Source organism: Hypanus sabinus, chromosome 12 (genome assembly GCF_030144855.1).
Source record: "Hypanus sabinus isolate sHypSab1 chromosome 12, sHypSab1.hap1, whole genome shotgun sequence".
Taxonomy (NCBI): Eukaryota; Metazoa; Chordata; class Chondrichthyes; order Myliobatiformes; family Dasyatidae; genus Hypanus; species Hypanus sabinus.
Window position 1 is genome coordinate 102,000,959 of NC_082717.1, and position 19,260 is coordinate 102,020,218.

The 19,260-nt window shown below is 43.5% G+C and overlaps 1 protein-coding gene across 4 annotated transcripts in view; it reads right to left on the minus strand.

The window, feature by feature from the left end:
- The window catches only part of snx14 (sorting nexin 14), a 138,819-nt gene that overhangs the window by 12,400 nt on the left and 107,159 nt on the right, over nt 1-19,260 (minus strand). For all 4 annotated transcript variants that reach the window (XM_059986585.1, XM_059986588.1, XM_059986587.1 and 1 more), the window contains 4 exons: nt 17,477-17,600; nt 16,184-16,348; nt 10,335-10,430; nt 7,021-7,112 (listed from right to left, as the gene is read on the minus strand). In XM_059986585.1, the coding sequence (XP_059842568.1) occupies nt 7,021-7,112; nt 10,335-10,430; nt 16,184-16,348; nt 17,477-17,600 (477 nt within the window). The remainder of the gene's footprint in view (nt 1-7,020; nt 7,113-10,334; nt 10,431-16,183; nt 16,349-17,476; nt 17,601-19,260) is intronic.

A 19,260-nucleotide genomic window follows, 5' to 3' on the forward strand; every position in this document is an offset into this window, starting at 1 on the left:
TCAACACAGGAGCCCCTCAGGCCTGTAACCTAAGCCCCCTACTTTACTCTCTGTATACCCATCACGGTGTCACTACCCACAGCTCCAATCTGCTAATTAAACTTGCAGATGATACTACATTGATTGGCCCAATCTCAAATAATATTGAGGCAGCCTACAGAGAAGAAGTCTCTGTAGACTGACACAGTGGTGTCAAGAAAACAACCTCTCCCTCAACGTCGCAAAAACAAAGGAGCTGGTTGTGGACTAGAGGAGGAACGGTGACAGGCTAACCCCCATTGACATCAACAGATCTGGGGTTGAGAGGGTGAACAGCTTTAAGTTCCTCAGCACACACATCACCGAGGATCTCATGGTCTGTGCAGACCGGCTCTGTGGTGAAAGAGGCTCAACAGCACCTTTCACCTCAGACGCTTGAAGAGGTTTGCTATGGGGCCCAAAATCCTTAGAACTTTCTACAGAGGCACAATTGAGAGAATCCTGACTGTCTGCATCACTGCCTGGTATAGGAACTGTACTTCGCTCAATCGCAGGACTCTGCAGAGAGTGGTGTGGACAGCCCAGTGCATCTGTAGTTGTGAACTTCCCACTATTCAGGACACTTAGAGAGACAGGTGTGTAAAAAGGGCCCAAAGGATCACTGGGGTCTGGAGTCACACCAACCACAAACTGTTCCAGCTGCTACCATCCGGGAAGCAGTACTGCAGCATAAAAGCCAGGACCAACAGGCACCGGGACAGCTTCTTCCACCAGGCCATCAGACTGATTAATTCATGTTGATACAATTGTATTTCTATGCTATACTGTCTGTCCTGCTTATTACAAATTACTATAAATTGCAGATTCAGACGTAGACATAATGTAAAGACTTTTACTCATGTCGTGTGAAAGATGCAAGAAAAAGTCAATTCAATTCTTCACTAAAAATGTGCTTGAAAGCTGTCTGTTTCCATAAACTTTGCTATTCACTGAGGTATGTTTTCACAACCTTGCTACATGCATGCAGAGGAAGCCAGCACTCTGCCTCCAACAGCTGAGCTGACCTGACCCCTTCAACTTTTCACCACCCTCACTTTCCTTGAAAACAGCAGGAAGATTTCTGTCACCAACCGGAGATTTAGTACTCCACTTGACTCAGTGGCCAGATTGATACAGATTGTTGAAATCATGTAGTTTTCTTTCACTAGTTGAGGTTCCAGGTTCTACCTTCCGTACAACAGAGTCTAATCTGGCCTCCATAAAATGACTGTGCTCTGTCTCAGCACATCTGCTGGAGAAACCTTCACTCGTGCCTCTGTCACCTCATATGGGCGTGTGTAGCATTCGGAATAAGGTGGATGAACTCGTGGTGCAATTAGAAATGGGTCAGTACGACATTGTGGGTGTCACTGAGTCGTGGCTGAAAGAAGGCCATAGTTGGGAGCTTAACATCAAAAGGACAGGCAGGAAGGCATGGGCGGTGGTGTGGTGTGGCTGCGTCAGTAAGAGATGGAATTACATCTTTAGAAAGAGGTGACAGAGGGTCAGAGAATGTCAAATTTTTGGAGGTAGAGTTAAGAAACTGCAAGGATTGAAAAAACATATGGGAATTATATATAGGCCTCCAAATAGTTTGGGGTTGAGATTGCAAAGGGAGCTGGAAAAGGCATGTAATAAGGGTAATGACACAATTGTAATGGGGGACTTCAATATACAGGGGATTGGGAAAATTAGTTTGATGTCAGATCATCAGAGAAGGAATTTGTTGAATGCCAACAAGATGGCTTTTTAGAGCAGTTTGCACTTGAGGTACTTGAGGAAAGGCTATCTTAGATTGAGTGTTGTGTAATAACTCAGATCTTATTTGGGAGCTTAAACCAAAAGAACCCCTTAGGAAGCAGTGATCAAAATATGATTGAATTTTTACTGTAATTTGAGAGGGAAAAGCACAAGTAACAGGCATCAGTATAGGAATGGAATAAAGGGAATTACAGAGGCATGAGAGAGGAGCTTGCCCAGGTGGATTGGAGGAGGATACTGGCAGGATGACAGCAGAGCAGAGATGGCTGAAGTTTCTGGAAATAGCTCACAAAGCTATTGATAGATCTGTCCCAGTGAAGGAGTTCTCAAACTGCAGCGGTAGGCAACCATGGCTGTCGAGGAAAATTAAGGACTGTATAAAAGCCAAGTAAAGGGCATATAAGGTAGCAAAAGTGAGTGGGAAGCTGGATGATTGGGAAGCTTTTAAAATCCAACAAAAGGTAACTAAAAATGCAAAAAGGGAAAAGATGAAGCATGAGGGCAAACTAGCCAATAATATAAAGCAGGATACCAAAAGATTTTTTCAGTCATCTAAAGAGTAAAAGGGAGGTGAGAGTTGATATTGGACCATTGGAAAATGATGCTGGTGAGGGACAAAGAATTGACAGATGAACTTAATGGGTACTTCGTAATGGGTGCAAGCCACTAGCAGCGTGTCAGAGGTCCATGAATGTCAGAGAGCAGGAGTGAATGCCATTGCTATTACAAAGGGAAAAGTGCTAGGCAAACTGAAAGGTCTTAAGGTGGATAATTCACTTGAACCAGATGGACTACATCCCAGAGTCCTGAGAGAGGTTGCTGAAGAGATAACGGATGCATTGGTCGGGATCTTTCAAGAATCACTTGATTCGGGCATGGTCCTGGAGGACTGGAAGATTGCAAATGTCACTCCACTCTTTAAGAAGGGAGGAGGGCAACAGAAAGGAAATTATCGGCCAGTTAGCCTAACCTCAGTGGTTTGGGAAAGTGCTGGAGTCTATTATTAAGGACGAGGATTCGGGGTATTTGGAGACTAATGATAAAATAAGTGAAAGTCAGCATGGTTTCTGTGAAGGGAAATCTTGCCTGAGAAATTTGTTCGAGGAAGTAACAAGCAGGGTGGACCAAGGAGAGGTAGTGGATACCACTTAGTTGGATTTTCAGAAGGCATTTGATAAGGTGCCAGACATGAGGCTGCTTAACAAGATAAAATCCTATGGGATTACAGGAAAGGTAACTGGCATGGATAGCAGAATGGCTGACAGGGAGGAGGCAGGGGATAAAAGGGGCCTTTTCTGTTTGGTTGCCACTGACTGGTGGTGCTCCTCAGGGGTCGGTACTGGCACCGCTGCTTTTCGCATTGTTTCTCAATGATTTAGATATGGAAGTGATGGCTTTGTGGCAAAATTGCAAATGATACGAAGACAGATGGAGGGGTAGGTGGTGCTGAGGAATCAATGCAATTGCAGCAGGACTTAGACAAATTGGAAGATTGGGCAAAAAAATGGCAGATGGAATACAGTGTTGGGAAATGAACAATAATGCATTATGGTAAAAGAAACAATAGTGTGGACAATTATCTAAATGGGGAGAAGATTCAAACATCAGAGGGGCAGAGGGACTTCGGAGTCCTCGTGCAAGACTCCCAAAAGGTTAATTTATAGGTCGAGTCTGTAAGAATGCAAATGCAATGTTAGCATTCATTTCAAGGGGAATAGAATATAAAAGCAAGGAGATAATGCTGATCCTTTATAAGTCACTAGTCAGGCTGCACTTGGAGTATTGTCAACAGTTTTGGACCTCATATCTGAGAAAGGATGTGTTGTCATTGGGGAGAGTCCAGAGGAGGCTGACGAGGATGATTCCGGGAAGTAAGGGATTAACATACGAGGAGTGTTTGGCAGCTTTGGGCCTGTACTTACTGGAATTTGAAGAATGCATTGGGATCTCATTGAAACTAACTGAATGTTGAAAGAACTAGACAGGGTGGATGATGTGGGGGCCATGTTTCCTATGGTGGGGTTATCCAGAATTAGAGGGCACAGCTTCAAAATTGAGGGGTAACCTTTTAGAACAGAGATAAGGAGGATTTTTTTTTAGCCAAAGAGTAGTGAATCTGTGAAATACTCTGCCACAGACTGCGGTAGAGGCCAAGTCCTTGGCTATACTTCAGGGGGAAGTTGATCATTTCCTGATCAGTCAAGGCACTAAAGGATATGGCAAGAAGGCTGGTGTATGGGGTTAACTGGGATCCAGGATCAGCCATGATGGAAGGCAGAGAAGACTTGATGGGCTGAATGGCCTAATTCTGCCTCTATGTCTTATAGTCGAACATTGCATTTGCCTTTCTCACCACTGACTCAACTTGCAAGATAACCTTCAGGAAATTTTGCACAAGGACTCCTTGGATCTCTAATTTCTAAATTTGCTCCTAATTTAGAAGGTACCTTTATACCTTCTACCAATTTGCATGATGATACATTCATTTCCCTACACTGCGTTCCATCTACCATTTTGCTAATCTGCACAAATCCTTCTGCAGATGCTCTGCTTCCTCTAACAATTCCTAACCTTCCACCAATCCTTGGACTGTCCACAAACTTGGCCAGAAAGCCATCAATTCTGTCAACCAAATCACTGACATGTAATGTGGAAAGTTCTCCCACTGACACTTGCTGTCACTGGCAGCCAACCAGAAAAGGCCCCCTTTATTCCCACGTACAAACACGCTGGAGGAACTCAGCAGGTCGGGCAGCATCCGTGGAAACGAGCAGTCAATGTTTCAGGATGAAACCCTTTGTCCTGACGAAGGGTCTCAGCCCGAAACGTTGACTGCTCGTTTCAATGGATGCTGCCTGACCTGCTGAGTTCATCCAGCTTGTTTGTACGTGTTGATTTGTCCACAGCATCTGCAGTGTACTTTGTGCCCCTTTATTCCCAAGTGTGGACACTCCCTGGTGTTTGTGAACCAGATCCCCAGCTACAGGTAAATAACCCCACTGCCTTGCGGGCAGCCTCAGGAGAGACGAAGGCTACGGGAGTAAACCCAAGCAGCAGATCTGGAGTGGAGCTCCTAAGGTGGCTGGACATCACTGAACATTCTTCCAGCAGCTCCTGCAGCCGAGCTGGTGCCAAACGTATCGCTTCATTAGCTTTCCTTTGGACTACACTGGTGAGGCTGAGAAGGGGATCTTGAGAACTGGCACCTCAGGATCTCTGTACCTTTCGCCCAGGCTTGAGATGATGATCACCATCACCCATTGTCCTTCCAGACAGACGGACGCCAACCACCCATCCAATACCCTCCCTCTCTGGCTTCTAGTCTTTAAATGACTGCCACCAGCAATTTCTATTCTCTTATTAAACTTTACACTTCAGCTAACTGCTGGATTAAAGTTACATGGTGTCGAGAATAGCAAATCCTCACAGATTTGAAAAGTACCTTCTGAACACAAGGTGTTTACTTTAGAAAGGTGGTATTAAATTTTAAGAACATAGAACAGTCCACTACCGTACAGGCCCTTCAGCCCATAATGTTATGTCGACCCTTTAACCTACTTCTGAGATCAATCTAACCCTTCCCTCCCTAGCTATTAGGTAAATATCCAATGGAACTAGGTATGGTGTAAAATGTTGATACAAATTGTTTTGTGAAACTAATGCCTTAAAGTGACCTCTATCTTTTAAAACCACTTAAGCAGTCTCTACTGACAGGGACAAAATGATCTGATTTAGAACAAATCTATCTTAAATTCAAACTTTTCAATATTAGAGAATCTACATGTACAATAAACAACATAGAAACATAGAAAATAGGTGCAGGAGTAGGCCATTTGGCCCTTCGAGCCTGCACCGCCATTCAGTATGATCATGGCTGATCATCCAACTCAGAACCCTGTACCTGCTTTCTCTCCATACCCCCCGATCCCTTTAGCCACAAGGGCCATACCTAACTTCCTCTTAATTATAGCCAATGAACCGGCCTCAACTGTTTCCTGTGGCAGAGAATTCCACAGATTCACCACTCTCTGTGTGAAGAAGTTTTTCCTCATCTCGGTCCTAAAAGGCTTCCCCTTTATCCTTAAACTGTGACCCCTCATTCTGGACTTCCCCAACATCGGAAACAATCTTCCTGCATCTAGCCTGTCCAATCCCTTTAGAATTTTATACGTTTCAATAAGATCCCCCCTCAATCTTCTAAATTCCAGTGAGTATAAGCCTAGTTGATCCAGTCTTTCTTCATATGAAAGTCCTGCCATCCCAGGAATCAATCTGGTGAACCTTCTCTGTACTCCCTCTATGGCAAGAATGTCTTTCCTCAGATTAGGGGACCAAAACTGCACACAATACTCTAGGTGCGGTCTCACCAGGGCCTTGAACAACTGCAGTAGAACCTCCCTGCTCCTGTATTCAAATCCTTTTGCTATGAATGCCAACATACCATTTGCCTTTTTCACCGCCTGCTGTACCTGCATGCCCACCTTCAATGACTGGTGTACAATGACACCCAGGTCTCATCGCACCTCCCCTTTTCCTATTCGGCCACCGTTCAGATAATAATCTGTTTTCCTGCTCTTGCAACCAAAGTGGACAACCTCACATTTACCACATTAAATTGCATCTGCCATGAATTTGCCCACTCACCTAACCTATCCAAGTCACCCTGCATCCTCTTAGCATCCTTCTCACAGCTAACACCGCCGCCTAGCTTCGTGTCATCCGCGAACTTGGAGATGCTGCATTTAATTCCCTCGTCTAAATCATTAATATATATTGTAAACAACTGGGGTCCCAGCACTGAGCCTTGCGGTACCCCACTAGTCACTGCCTGCCATTCTGAAAAGGTCCCGTTTATTCCCACTCTTTGCTTCCTGTCTGCCAACCAATTCTCTATCCACATCAATACCATATCCCCAAAACCGTGTGCTTTAAGTTTGCACACTAATCTCCTGTGTGGGACCTTGTCAAAAGCCTTTTGAAAATCCAAATATACCACGTACAACCTGAAATTCTTACTTGCCACAGACATCCATGAAACAAGAAACCCCCAGTGATAGAGTCAAAGTCCTTAAGCACCTCACCCACCCCCACCCCAAGCACTGACCCTTAGAGTCCAGTTCAGAAGTACTCAAGGACGTCTTCCTTCGAAAGGGATACCCAAGGATGCTCGGTGCTATTACAGACATTGAAGTGGAACGGCCAGAGGGGACAGATGTCCAGCACAGGAAATTGGGCACTGACCTGTTTGTTTAGCACAGGCTGCTGCAGCCCTTCAAACAGCAGTCTCACCCCCTCGTACTTGGCTTCTTCCCCAATGCACTTCACAAAATAATCTGCCAAGCAAAGAAACAAGTGTAAAAACCAACAATATTTACAGAGAAAGTCAACCGGATACCCTTTGAACAAATCGGAATATTAGAATCATTTATTATCACTGGCACATGTAACAAAATTTGCCGTTTGTTACATAAAAGGATATGGCAAATTACATCATAAAGTAGCAGCACAGAGAGAGAAACCCTGAAGGGCAGTATTCAACCAGATGGGATTTTACAACAAAGTTGCAGATTTTTAGGAAATTACAAATGATTAATTTTTTAAATAGGGAAGGAGTTCCAGGATTTAGGTCAGCAACAATGAAGGAATGCTTATGTACTTACACATCAGTAAGTGGCATTAAAAAAAAAATTGGATAGGTATTTGATAAGGTCCCACATAGGAGATTGGTGGGTAAAATCAAAGCTCATGGCATCGGGGGGAAGACATTGACATGGATAGAAAACTGGTTGGCAGATAGAAGGCAAAGGTTAGCGGTGAATGGGTGTTTCTCGGAATGGCAGGTGGTGACTAGTGGGGTGCCACAGGGCTTGGTATTGGGATTTACAATTTACTGTTTACAATTTACGTCAACGATTTGGATTAAGGCATTGAAAATAACATCAGCAAATTTGCTGATGATACTAAGCTGGGTGGCAGTGTGACATGTGACGAGGATGTTAGGAGAATTCAGGGTGACTTGGATAGGCTGGGTGAGTGGGCAGACACTTGGCAGATGGCATTTAATGTGAATAAGTGTGAGGTTATCCACTTTGGGAGTAAGAACTTTGGGAAGGCAGATTATTATCTGAACGGTGTAGAGTTAGGTAAGGGAGAAATACAAAGAGATCTAGGAGTCCTTGTTCATCAGTCACTGAAGGTGAATGAGCAAGTGCAGCAGGCAGTAACGAAGGCTAATGGAATGTTGGCCTTTATTACAAAGGGAATTGAGTACAAGAGCAAGGAAATCCTCTTGCATTTGTACAGAGCCCTGGTGAGACCACACCTGGAGTATTGTGTACAGTTTTGGTCTCCAGGGTTAAGGAAGGACATCCTGGCTGTAGAGGAAGTGCAGCGTAGATTCATGAGGTTAATTCCTGGGATGTCTGGACTGTCTTACGCAGAGAGGTTAGAGAGACTAGGCTTGTACACGCTGGAATTAAGGAGATTGAGAGGGGATCTGATTGAAAGATATAAGATTATTAAGGGATTGGACAAGATACAGGCAAGAAATATGTTCCAGATGCTGGGAGAGTCCAGTACCTGAGGGCATGGTTTGAGAATAAGGGGTAGGTCATTTAGGACAGAGTTAAGGAAAAACTCCTTCTCCCAGAGAGTTGTGGGGGTCTGGAATGCACTGCCTCTGAAGGTAGTGGAGGCCAATTCTCTGGATGCTTTCAAGAAGGAGCTAGATAGGTATCTTATGGATAGGGGAATCAAGGGATATGGGGACAAGGCAGGAACCGGGTATTGATAGTAGATGATCAGCCATGATCTCAAAATGGCGGTGCAGGCTCGAAGGGCCGAATGGTCTACTTCTGCACCTATTGTCTATTGTATATGGACAGGAAAGGAATGGAGGGTTATGGGCTGAGTGCAGGTAGGTGGCACTAGGTGAGAGTAAGCGTTCGGCATGGACTAGAAGGGCCGAGATGGCCTGTTTCCGTGCTGTAATTGTTATATGGTTATATAAGTAAAAAGAACTATAGTGCTGAAAGTCTGACCCAAAGTGGGAAATCTTCAGTCATAAGAACCTCTATAGATGTACTGTAGAGAGCACTCAAACTGGCTGCATCACCATTTGGGATGGAGTGGGTACTGCACAGGATCGAAATAAGCTGCAAAGAGTTGTAAAATTAGCACCATCATGGGTACTAGCCCCCATAGTATCCAATACATCTTCAAGGAGCGGTGCCTCAGAAAGGCGGCTTCCATCTGTAAGGACCCCCCACCACCCAGGACATACCCTCTTCTCATTGCTACCACCATGAAGAACGTACAGAAGCCTGAAGGCACACACTCAGTAATTCAGGAACAGCTTCTTCCCCTCCGCTATCCGATTTCCGAATGGACATTGAACCCATGAACAGCACCTCATTACTTTTTCTTAATTTCTATTTTGCACTACTTATTTAAACTACACGTATATCATACGTACAGTAATTCAGTTTTTTCTATACTTATGTATGGCATCATACAGCTGCCACAAAATTAACAGATTTCACAACATATGCTGGTAATATTAAATCTGATTCAGATGGGATTCTGCAGATGCTGCAATTCTAGAGCAACACACACAATACTGGGGGAGCTCAGCAGGTCAGCAGCACCTATGGAAATGAATAAACAGTTAATGCTTCAGGCTGAAACCCTTTATCAGGACTGGTTTCTATAGATGCTGCCGAGTCCCTCAAGCATTTGGTGCGTGCTGTCCCGATGTGGATAAACTAAGCAGGTCTGTGGAAGCAGCAATGTTTAAGGTCTAGGATGCTTCAGCAGCACCAGAGTGACGTGTGGTTTGGAGGGGAACCTGGCGCTCAGGATCCTGAGTTTTGGAAGGGATGTTGTAAATAGCCCAAGTGGGCAACTGCAGTGTATTCTGGATATGGTAAACACTGTAGCCACTGTGCGTTGGTGCTGGAGGGAGGGAGTATTTAAGATGACTGATGGGTGTCAATCAAGTAGCTGTTTTGCAATGCGGAGTGCTTTAGATAAGCAGATTTGTCTGAGCAATCCTAGTACATGACACTTGCACAAGAAATGCATATGCAGAACAACAGTCTCATAAATGTGTGCATCTGAATTATACAAAGTTTGTAAGTAAATTTCCAATATGAAAATTCCTTCTTTAAATATATCTGTTTCAGATATTTGTGTACATGAAGTCAGTGTTTAACCCAGTAAGATGTTTTGAACAAGTTATCTAACTGACAGGTACAGATAAGCAGAGAGTGACCTTCATCTTTTTATATCCCATTGAGCAGCCGGAATTACTTTTGCTACCTTGTGCTCGGTGACAGCTTTGCAAACTCAAATACAGAACTCTGACACTTCATGTTTCTGGGGAAGAGCTTTTAGTGAGAAAGTTACCTCAGACACCAAATGAAGTAAATATTGCAAACATGTTTTGCAAGTGTAGCAAATATATGCAAACCCTGACCAGCTTCCTGACAGCAGCACCCTTTGCAGCCTGCTCGGATTCTCTGCTTGCTTACACAGAGTCCACTTTAACTCCCTACCTGGAATGTAGTCCATCATTTCATCAAAAGTTTGCTTTGCCCTCCTTTGTCTGTCTTCCGTGGAGTGCGTCTCAGTGTTCTCACAGAAGACTGCATCTGTAAAGGAAATAATGCTTCAGTCCTTCACATCAACCAGCTACGGCTAGTGGCCAGGAAGCATCACAATCAGGAGGAAATATTTTTTAAAAAGTAGTTAGAGATACAGTGCAGAAAAGGCCATTCCAGCCCTTCGAGCTGTGCTGTCAGTAACCCCCACTATAACCTCATCTAATCACAGGATAATTTGCAATGACCAATTAACCGGTACATTTTTGTAAACCCATGCTTTCCACAGGGAGGACATACAAACTCCTTACAAAGGAGGTCAGACTGAACTCAGAACTCTGATGCCCCGAACAGTAACAGTGTCATGCTAACCCCTATGCTACCATGACATCCCAATTTACAGTGGTAATATAAACTTGCTAAAGAGCACTTGATGCTGTCCAAGTATGTATTGATGTAGTTCAGATATCATTTAGCGCAAGAGGGATTTATAAACCTCAAACAACACAAGCCTCAAATTCTCACACCAGCACTCTACATAAACTAGTAAAAGTGTGAGTGCAAACACAAATTTTGCACTTTAATAAACAGTGAACTCAATGCAACCATGGAGCATGATGGGTAAGTGCAATTACGAAGAAAGCACACAGTGCCTCTATCTCCTCAGGAGTTTGCAAAGGTTCAATATGGCATCTAAAATTGACAAACTTCTATAGATGCATATGGAAGAGTATATTGACTGTTGCTTCACAGCCTGGTAGGAAAACACCAACAGCCTTGAACAGAAAATCCTACAAATAATAGTGGACGCTGCCCAGTGCATGATGGGTAAAACCCTCAAGCCCTCCATTCAGCATATCCACATGAAGCGCTGTCACAGGAAAGCAGCACCCATCATCAGGGACCCCCACCACCCAGGACGTGCTCCCTCCTCACTGCTGCCATCAGAAGAAGGTGCAGGACTCATATCACCACGTTCAGAAAGTTATTATCCCTCAGTCACCAGGCTCTTGAATCAAAGGGTACAACTTCACTCAACTTTACTTGCCCCATCATTAAGATGTTGCCACACCCTGTGGCATAGGTGTCAAACTCAAGGCCCGTGGGCCATATCCAGCCCGCGAGATCATTTTAGATAGATCTATTATTTTAATTATTAATGGCCCGGCGATATGAAGCCTATGATTGTAAGTTAATACCAATCATAAAAATAGTGCTTGCTCAGCAGTCTCCTTCATAAGAAATGGAATTTGTGAAGTGAAACACTTTGTAGTTATAGCAGAGACTGAGACACATGAGAACAGGCTGAAAAAACGGAGGCAATGAAAGCTGCGTTCACACATGCCTGACTGATCCGACCCGCATGAAGCTGCATTTTGCCCAATCCAGCCCGTGACCTAAAATGAGTTTGACACCACTGCCCTATGGACTCACTTTCAAGGACTCTTCGTCTCATGTTCCTGATACTTACTGATTTATTATTTATTTCCTTTTCGTAGTTCTGGAAGGATCAGTGTTGCATCTGTTATCTTTCATGTCATATATTAATGATCTGGAGGATAGAATCAATGGCTTTGTGGCCAGTTTGCGGATGATACAAAGTCAGATGGAAGGGGAGGTAGTGTTGAGAAAGCAGGGAGTCTGCAGAAGGATTGGAATAGGTTAGGAGAATGGGCAAAGTAGTAGCAGATGGGAAGGGTATGGTCATGCACTGTGGTAAAAGGAGTAAAGGTTTAAACTATTTTCTAAATAGGGAGATAATTCAGAAATTAAAGATACAGAGGAGCTTGGGAGTCTTAGGATTCTCTAAAGGTTAACTTGCAGGTCAAGTCGGTGGTAAGGAAGGCACTTGCAAGGTTAACATTCATTTTGAGACTATAGAATATAAAAGTGAGGATGTAATGCTGAGGCTTTATAAGGCATTGTTCAGACCACATTTGGAGCAGCTTTGGGCCCCATATCAAAGGAAGGATGTGCTGGCATTAGAGAAGGTCCTGAGGATGAAAGGGTTAATTGAGCCCGTACTCATTTGAGTTCAGAAGGATGAGGGAGGATCTCATTTGCACCCACTCAATACTGAAATATTTGGATTGACTGGATGTTTCCTATAGCGGGAGAGTTTAGGACCAGACACACAGCCTCAGAACAAAAGGAAGTCCTTTTAAAACAGGGTGGTGAATCTGTGAAATTCAGTGCCACAGGCAGCTGTGGAAGCCAAGTCATGGGATATACTTAAAGCAGAAGTTACAGGTTCCTGCTTAGAAAGGGTATCAAAGGTTATCTGAACAAGGAGCAGAGGGAATAATGAATCAGTGGATTCGATGAGCTGAATGGCCTAATTCTGCTATGTCTTAATGCAAGGAAGCGCATTTAAGGAAGTAAAACAAGGCAAGAGAACACACAATAAATAGAAACATTAAATGTGGTGGAGGAACAAATGCCATGGCCACACATCTTTAAAGGTAGAAGTCAGGTCAATAGGAAGAAAATTGTTCAGCATTTAAAACCAACAAGTCATATGTATGTGGGAGAACATTTGTGGTGATTCGCCTGTTACAAGATTGATGCCAGCTGTCTGGGTAGGAGGTCATAAGTGACTCTGAAGCCACAGAAAAAAAAACAAGAGCACTAAACTAATTTTAAAATATGACTTCACACACAAAATGCTGATGGAACACAGCAGGCCAGGCAGCATCGATAGGGAGAAGCACTGTCGACGTTTCGGGCCGAGACCCTTTGTCAGGACTAACTAATGCTCTTGCTTTTTTTCCTGTGGCTTCAGAGCCACTTATGACCTCCTACCCACACCCCAGAATCTGAACCAGTGGTGGGGAGAAGACCCCGTTTGCTCAAGCACCTGCATCACTGAGGCACATTTTAACAGGATGCCCCACGAGCCTCAGCCAGGGGCGGTACACTTGGCAGCATAACCAAGTTCTCAGTCAGCTGGCATCAATCTTGTAACAGGCGAATCACCACAAATGCTCCCATAAACATCGGCAAGAAATGTTCACATCACACGATTTGTACCAGCGGGCCAACCTCCGGAGCATCATATAACATCAAAAGAGGTAAGCGTCCTGCAGGATGCTCGGGATTGGAAAATGGACATGGACTTGGGGAAATAAAGCTTGTGTTTCCCCCAGACATTGTGGCTACAACACTCCAGCCAGACATGGACCTGTGGTCTACAACAGCCAAGCTGGCACATGTTGTGGAATTGACAGCACCATGGGAAGATGGTGTTGAAGAAGCTTATGAGAGGAAAAAGGCCAAGTACTCTGAACTGGCAACTGAAGCTGCACAGAATGGCTGGAAGACCAAGATTTTTCCTGCAGAAGTAGGTAGATTCATGGCTACATCTACGACCAGTCTATTGAAGAAGATGGGGGTGAGGGTTATTCACTCCAACAAGCAATCAGTCTTTGTCAAATGCAGCAGAAGAAAGCAGTAATTGGATTTGGATTAAAAGGAAAGACAACAACAGGGCTGCAAGATGAAGACAGGAGGGTACGGAACCGAGGGGGGTGTATCTGGGACACCAGGTAGCACCGTTGAGCCCTCTGGAGACGTCGTGGGCTTATCAACGAAATGTCAAAGAAGGAGGGTGCCCACCTGATGACCCCGATGAAGTACCTACCCTCCTTGTCACCACTCCAAACCCACTGCCAACATTGAGAGTGCCGACTTATCATAGGGATTGAAACACCAAGTCCTTTTAGCTTTACCTCATCAACATTCTCAATACTTTGAAATGTCCCATAAAGAAAATGACCAGGGCAGAATTTCTACGCATAAGAAATATTGCAAAGGTACATCCGTTTCGATCATGTAATGAAGCTGAAAAACTATTTTACGCCTTTATATCGAGTAGACTGTATTACTGCAATGCACTTTTTACTGGCTTTATGAAGCGTAATCTATTGAGAAGCCTCAACTCACTCAGAATGCCACTGCAAGTCTTTTAACTGAAACAAAGACGAGGGAGCTCCCATCCTAGCTACTCTGTGTTAGCTTCCTGTAGCTTTAAGAATTGATTTTAAAGTTCTCTTACTTCTTTGTTTTTAAATTTTCAACTGTCTAGGACTGGAGTACTATACAACATAAAATCACTTTCACTTTATAATCCTGCTCACACTCTCAGGTCTCTTAATTTCAAGCAACTTCCTCAAAAAATATTTGGCAGATCCGCTTTTTTGAACTATGTTCTAAACTGTGGAATTCAATCTCTAAACCTGTAAGGGATGCTGACTCTGTTGACATTTCTCAACACCCAGTTGAAACCTATTTAACTTGTTTTTAACTAACACCTTTTGGTCCTTTATTTTCAGGTTTGTACTTTATCTCATCATAAAGTACTTTGAACTACATCATCTATATGAGAAGTGCTCCATGAATAAGTTATTATGGTTATTATTATTAAAAACTCGAGTGTGGATGAAGTCAGTCTGAGCAACTGGAAGAAACAGGCTGAAGACAAAGCTGAATGGATTATGGGCAAAGTGCTGGCAGCAGAAAGAACAAAAAAAGAGTTACATAAAACCATTTACTGCCTCAGGTGCCTGACCATTGTAACATGGGAAATTCAGCAATGGGCACTTAGCAAATTTTCACAAAGAGCAGTCAGACAAAAATATTGATACTGATCCAAAGAGAAATGCAGGATCAAAAAGGTGGGCAGATGCCCTGTTCTTTGATGAGCAATGCATGGGATCATTACATTGCCAAGGACTGCAAGCCAAATCTAATGGCCTTGAACCCACAGACAAATAAATTATTACTAAGCACTTTGGGTGTGGTGGAAGGGGGGAAAGTCACACTCTTGGAGGGAGTGCAAGAGGGCTGAAACGGAGTAATCCAGAGGAACGTGTGGACACACAGAGCACAACGAACATGCTACCTCACCCACTAGTGATCTTAATGGCACAATGGTGCCAAGATAACAACCTCTCCCTCAATGTCCAAAAAAAGCCCAAAAGAGTTGCTTGTGGATTGCAGGAGGAACGGAGACAAGCTCCAGATCAACGTCAACTGGACTGCAGTTGAGAGGATGAGTAGTTTCAATATACACATTTCTGAGGATCTCACCTGGACTGTACACAGCGGCTGTGCGGCAAAAAAAGCCACAACAGCATCACTTCCACCTCAGGTGACTGAAGACGTTCGGCACGGGCCCCCAAGTCCTCAATTGAGAGCATCCTGACTGGCTGTATCACTGCCTGGTACGGGAACTGCACCAACCTTGATTGCTGGGCACTGCAGAGAGTGGTACAGACAGCCCAGCGCATCTGTGGGTGTGAACATCCCTCCATTGAGGACATTTATAGCAGCGGGTGCAGAAAGAAGACGTGGAAGATCATCGGGGACATCTGTCACCCCAACCATAAACTGTTTCAGCTGCTCCCGTCAGGCAAACAGTACCACAGCATTAAAGCCAGAACCAACAGGCTACGGGACAGCTTCTCTCTACAAGCTATTAGACATCACATGTCTGAACATTGCAACGGAGTCATAACACAAAGATTTTTACCCCCTCACGTTGTGGGACAGATGTAAGATTTAAATTTTGCTAAGTTCAATTCAAATCCCTTATTCTCCCTTTCTAATAAGCAGCATCTCCCCTCCTCCTCTTCTTATCCATGTCTCTCTACATGCATTTGCGGTCTCTTCATTTCCTGCTTCCCTTTCACGTATCAATGCCAAAGCAGATGATGCGTTGTAAGAGGCGCAGTCAGAGCACTGAAGGCAGTTAGCAATAGGAATCTCTGGCGTGGCCTCTGCTCTCATTGAGTTCTCCTACTCACCTCGCAGCAGAGTTATAAGGGAGACCACTCGATGCTCCTGGAGCAACTGGTCCAGCTTTCGCTGAAGGTAATTGTTTGCATATGCCTCCAGTGTGTTCTTCAAGAGAATGCGTCCACCCATTAGAAAATGATGCAGCCAGTCTGGGATGTGAAAAACAACACGGGCTGCAAATCAAAACAAAATCCAACTGTTAGCATATTAAACTTAGTTGTCATCTGTAGCATGCTTGAATCCTTCACTTGGGTTGCCTCAGTGATGTTCAGGGGGATCAGATAATCTGTTGGACACATAGCTAGTGTTCCCTCACTCACACTTCCCAGTGGGGAGATCAGCAACCACTGGTACAAATCAGAGGACGTCTATAGTGGGCTCCACATACAGTCTGAATAAGGTTTTCCAAATACAAAATTGAACACAAGATCGTCCCAATATCACCCCAACCTAAACATGTATGATATTATAAACATTATATTGTGGCTATAGCTGCTTATTCCAGGGAATCCCTCGAGACCAAATATGATTAACTTCTAGTTTAGGTTTGTGGGTTCTGAGGCTGATGTGGGACGCTGACTCTTCCCGAGAGAGGGCAGGATGCCTAACAGAATCTTTCCATCACCATCCTCTGCATCCTATTGCCAATAAGCCACCTCACATTGGAAGTAAACTTTTGGACCAACTGACCATGCAGGCCCTTGTCAAATGTCCATATAGACAACATCTACTGCTCTACCTTCATTAATCTCCTCAGTTGTCTCTTCAAGAACCTCAAGTTAGTGAAACAGGATAAGAACCTCACAACGCCATTCTGACTCCCCCTAATCGGTCCCTGCCTTTACAAATGAACACCAATTCTTATCTACAACATTTTTATGGCAGACTTGTGGACAAAGTTTCTTTTAATATTGCACTTATACACCATCTTTTAAAAAGAATATACTTGAGAACAACCTTCCTTATTGCACTAGTTTTCATGATTTTTTTATGATCTGCTTTTCTCCAATAACACTCAAGGGTGAATGGGTCAAAAATAACAAAGTGACTTTGGGGAGAGAGGCAAATCCAGAGTAATTATTCCCTTTGATGTGTTAATCCAGAAAGAGTAGACACACTTTCAGAATTAGAGCTATTCTTTATTTTTATGATGGAAGGCTTTGAGAGGCTCTGGATGTAACAAACAACTCTTCAGGACCAAGTTTACAAAATCTCCATGATCATATTAAAGGATCAGAATTACAAAGGGCTCAGGCTTTACACATATAGACTTGCTGACTTGAGCTATTTAGCGCACTTACCCACATACATCATGTAATCATAAATGCCATCCAATGTTGCCATTTCCATGAAGTAGTTCTGATTGTACTTCTTCTCGGTGCTTTCAGAGCGATTAGCATTATTCTTAAACAAGTCAGTAAAAAGCTGAAAGAGAGGATTCCATTAAGAATACCAGCTGATTTCCCTCGGGATCAATAAAGTATGTCTGTCTGTCTTCCTTTCACAACATGGTGCTTTGTATTAATTGACATGCGTGGTGCCATTTACTTTACAAATGCTTGGCCCGTAACACAATGGAAACAGGGCACAGATATACAGTAAATCATAAACGTGAGAAAGTCTGCAGACACTAGAAATCCAAACTAACACAGACAAAATGCTGAAGGAACTCAGCAGGTCAGGCAGCATCTATTGAAATTAGTAAGCAGTTGACATTTCGGGCCGAGACCCTTCTTCAGGGCTGAGAAGGAAGAACGGAAGTGCCAGAACAAAAGTGTGAGGGGAGGGATAGGAGGCTAGCTGGAAGGTGATAGGTGAAGCTGGATTAACAGTATTTCTTATGATTCTCTCAGTAAGGCAGAAAATAAAACAGAACATTTGAAACCTGGTTATTGAAAACTGCACTACATCAAACCGTCAACCCACTGCCCCATGATGCTCAAACAGCATCATGAAGCTGAAACAAAAGCTGAATTATTTTTGAAGTGAGCTGTGATAAAAGTCATCTTGCACCTTTCAATGGACACTTACAGACATGAGTGACCACGACACATTTCATCATTACACATTCTATTAAGAGCACTGCCAGGAGCTTGGGCCACAATGGATTAGTCATCTATTCACAGGAGCTCCTAGCCTTCCACATTGGCACTGCCTCCTACTGCCAATCTTCAGCCACCATCCTGACCAAAGGTTCCCATCTGATATCACTGGAACTGCCAGAGTCCCCAGTCATTGTCTCTCATACATCCCTAATGCCAGCTGCCGATCACCAACTGTCTGATATGTCCCTCTAGCCCCACCTGAAAACCCCAATATATCAATGGTAGAAAGTAATCCTAGCTTGGAAAATAAAGCAGCAAACAGCAGAAAGCATTGCTGGGAGTCGTTGAAAAATGGCCAACTGCAGGGTAACTTAGGGCAGAGTATATCAGGAAATTGTACAACACAGCAGGTCAAAATAACATGGCTTTTAAACTTCATACAGACCGGGCAAATCAACTCAGTGGCAATATTGTGGAGGACAAATTCATGGACTGCATACGAGGCATTTCCTAGGTCAATACGCTGATGAACTACCAGGTAACAAGCTATTTTAGAATGAGTATTGTGCAAAGAGAAAGGGTTAAGTAATTAATATCTTTGTAGTTAAAAGGGCTTGAGAGAAGAGTAATAACTAAATGATTAATGTTGACTTAAGAGTGAAAAAGATTTAAAACTGAGATCTTAAATCTAAACAATTCAGCAGTTTATTGGAAACTATACTAAAAGGTATGACAACAATGAATAACAGATGGATTAGTGCAATGTGTCTGAATTTAAAGCTCAAAAGGCTAATAGGAAAAACCACCAAACGAGAGAAACTAAAGGTAGGATTTGGTTAAAGGTTAAAACTATCTGCTAATAACATTGCCAAAAATTGTGGGTAGGCTGAGGATTAGGAACATTTCAGAACTCAGCAAACTATGACCAAGACATTCAAAATGAAAGGGAATGCAGAATATGACAGTAATTGAGCAAGAAGACCAAAGTAGACATAATGGCTGTGTTACAGAAAGAAAAGATGAACAGAAATTAAAGTGGG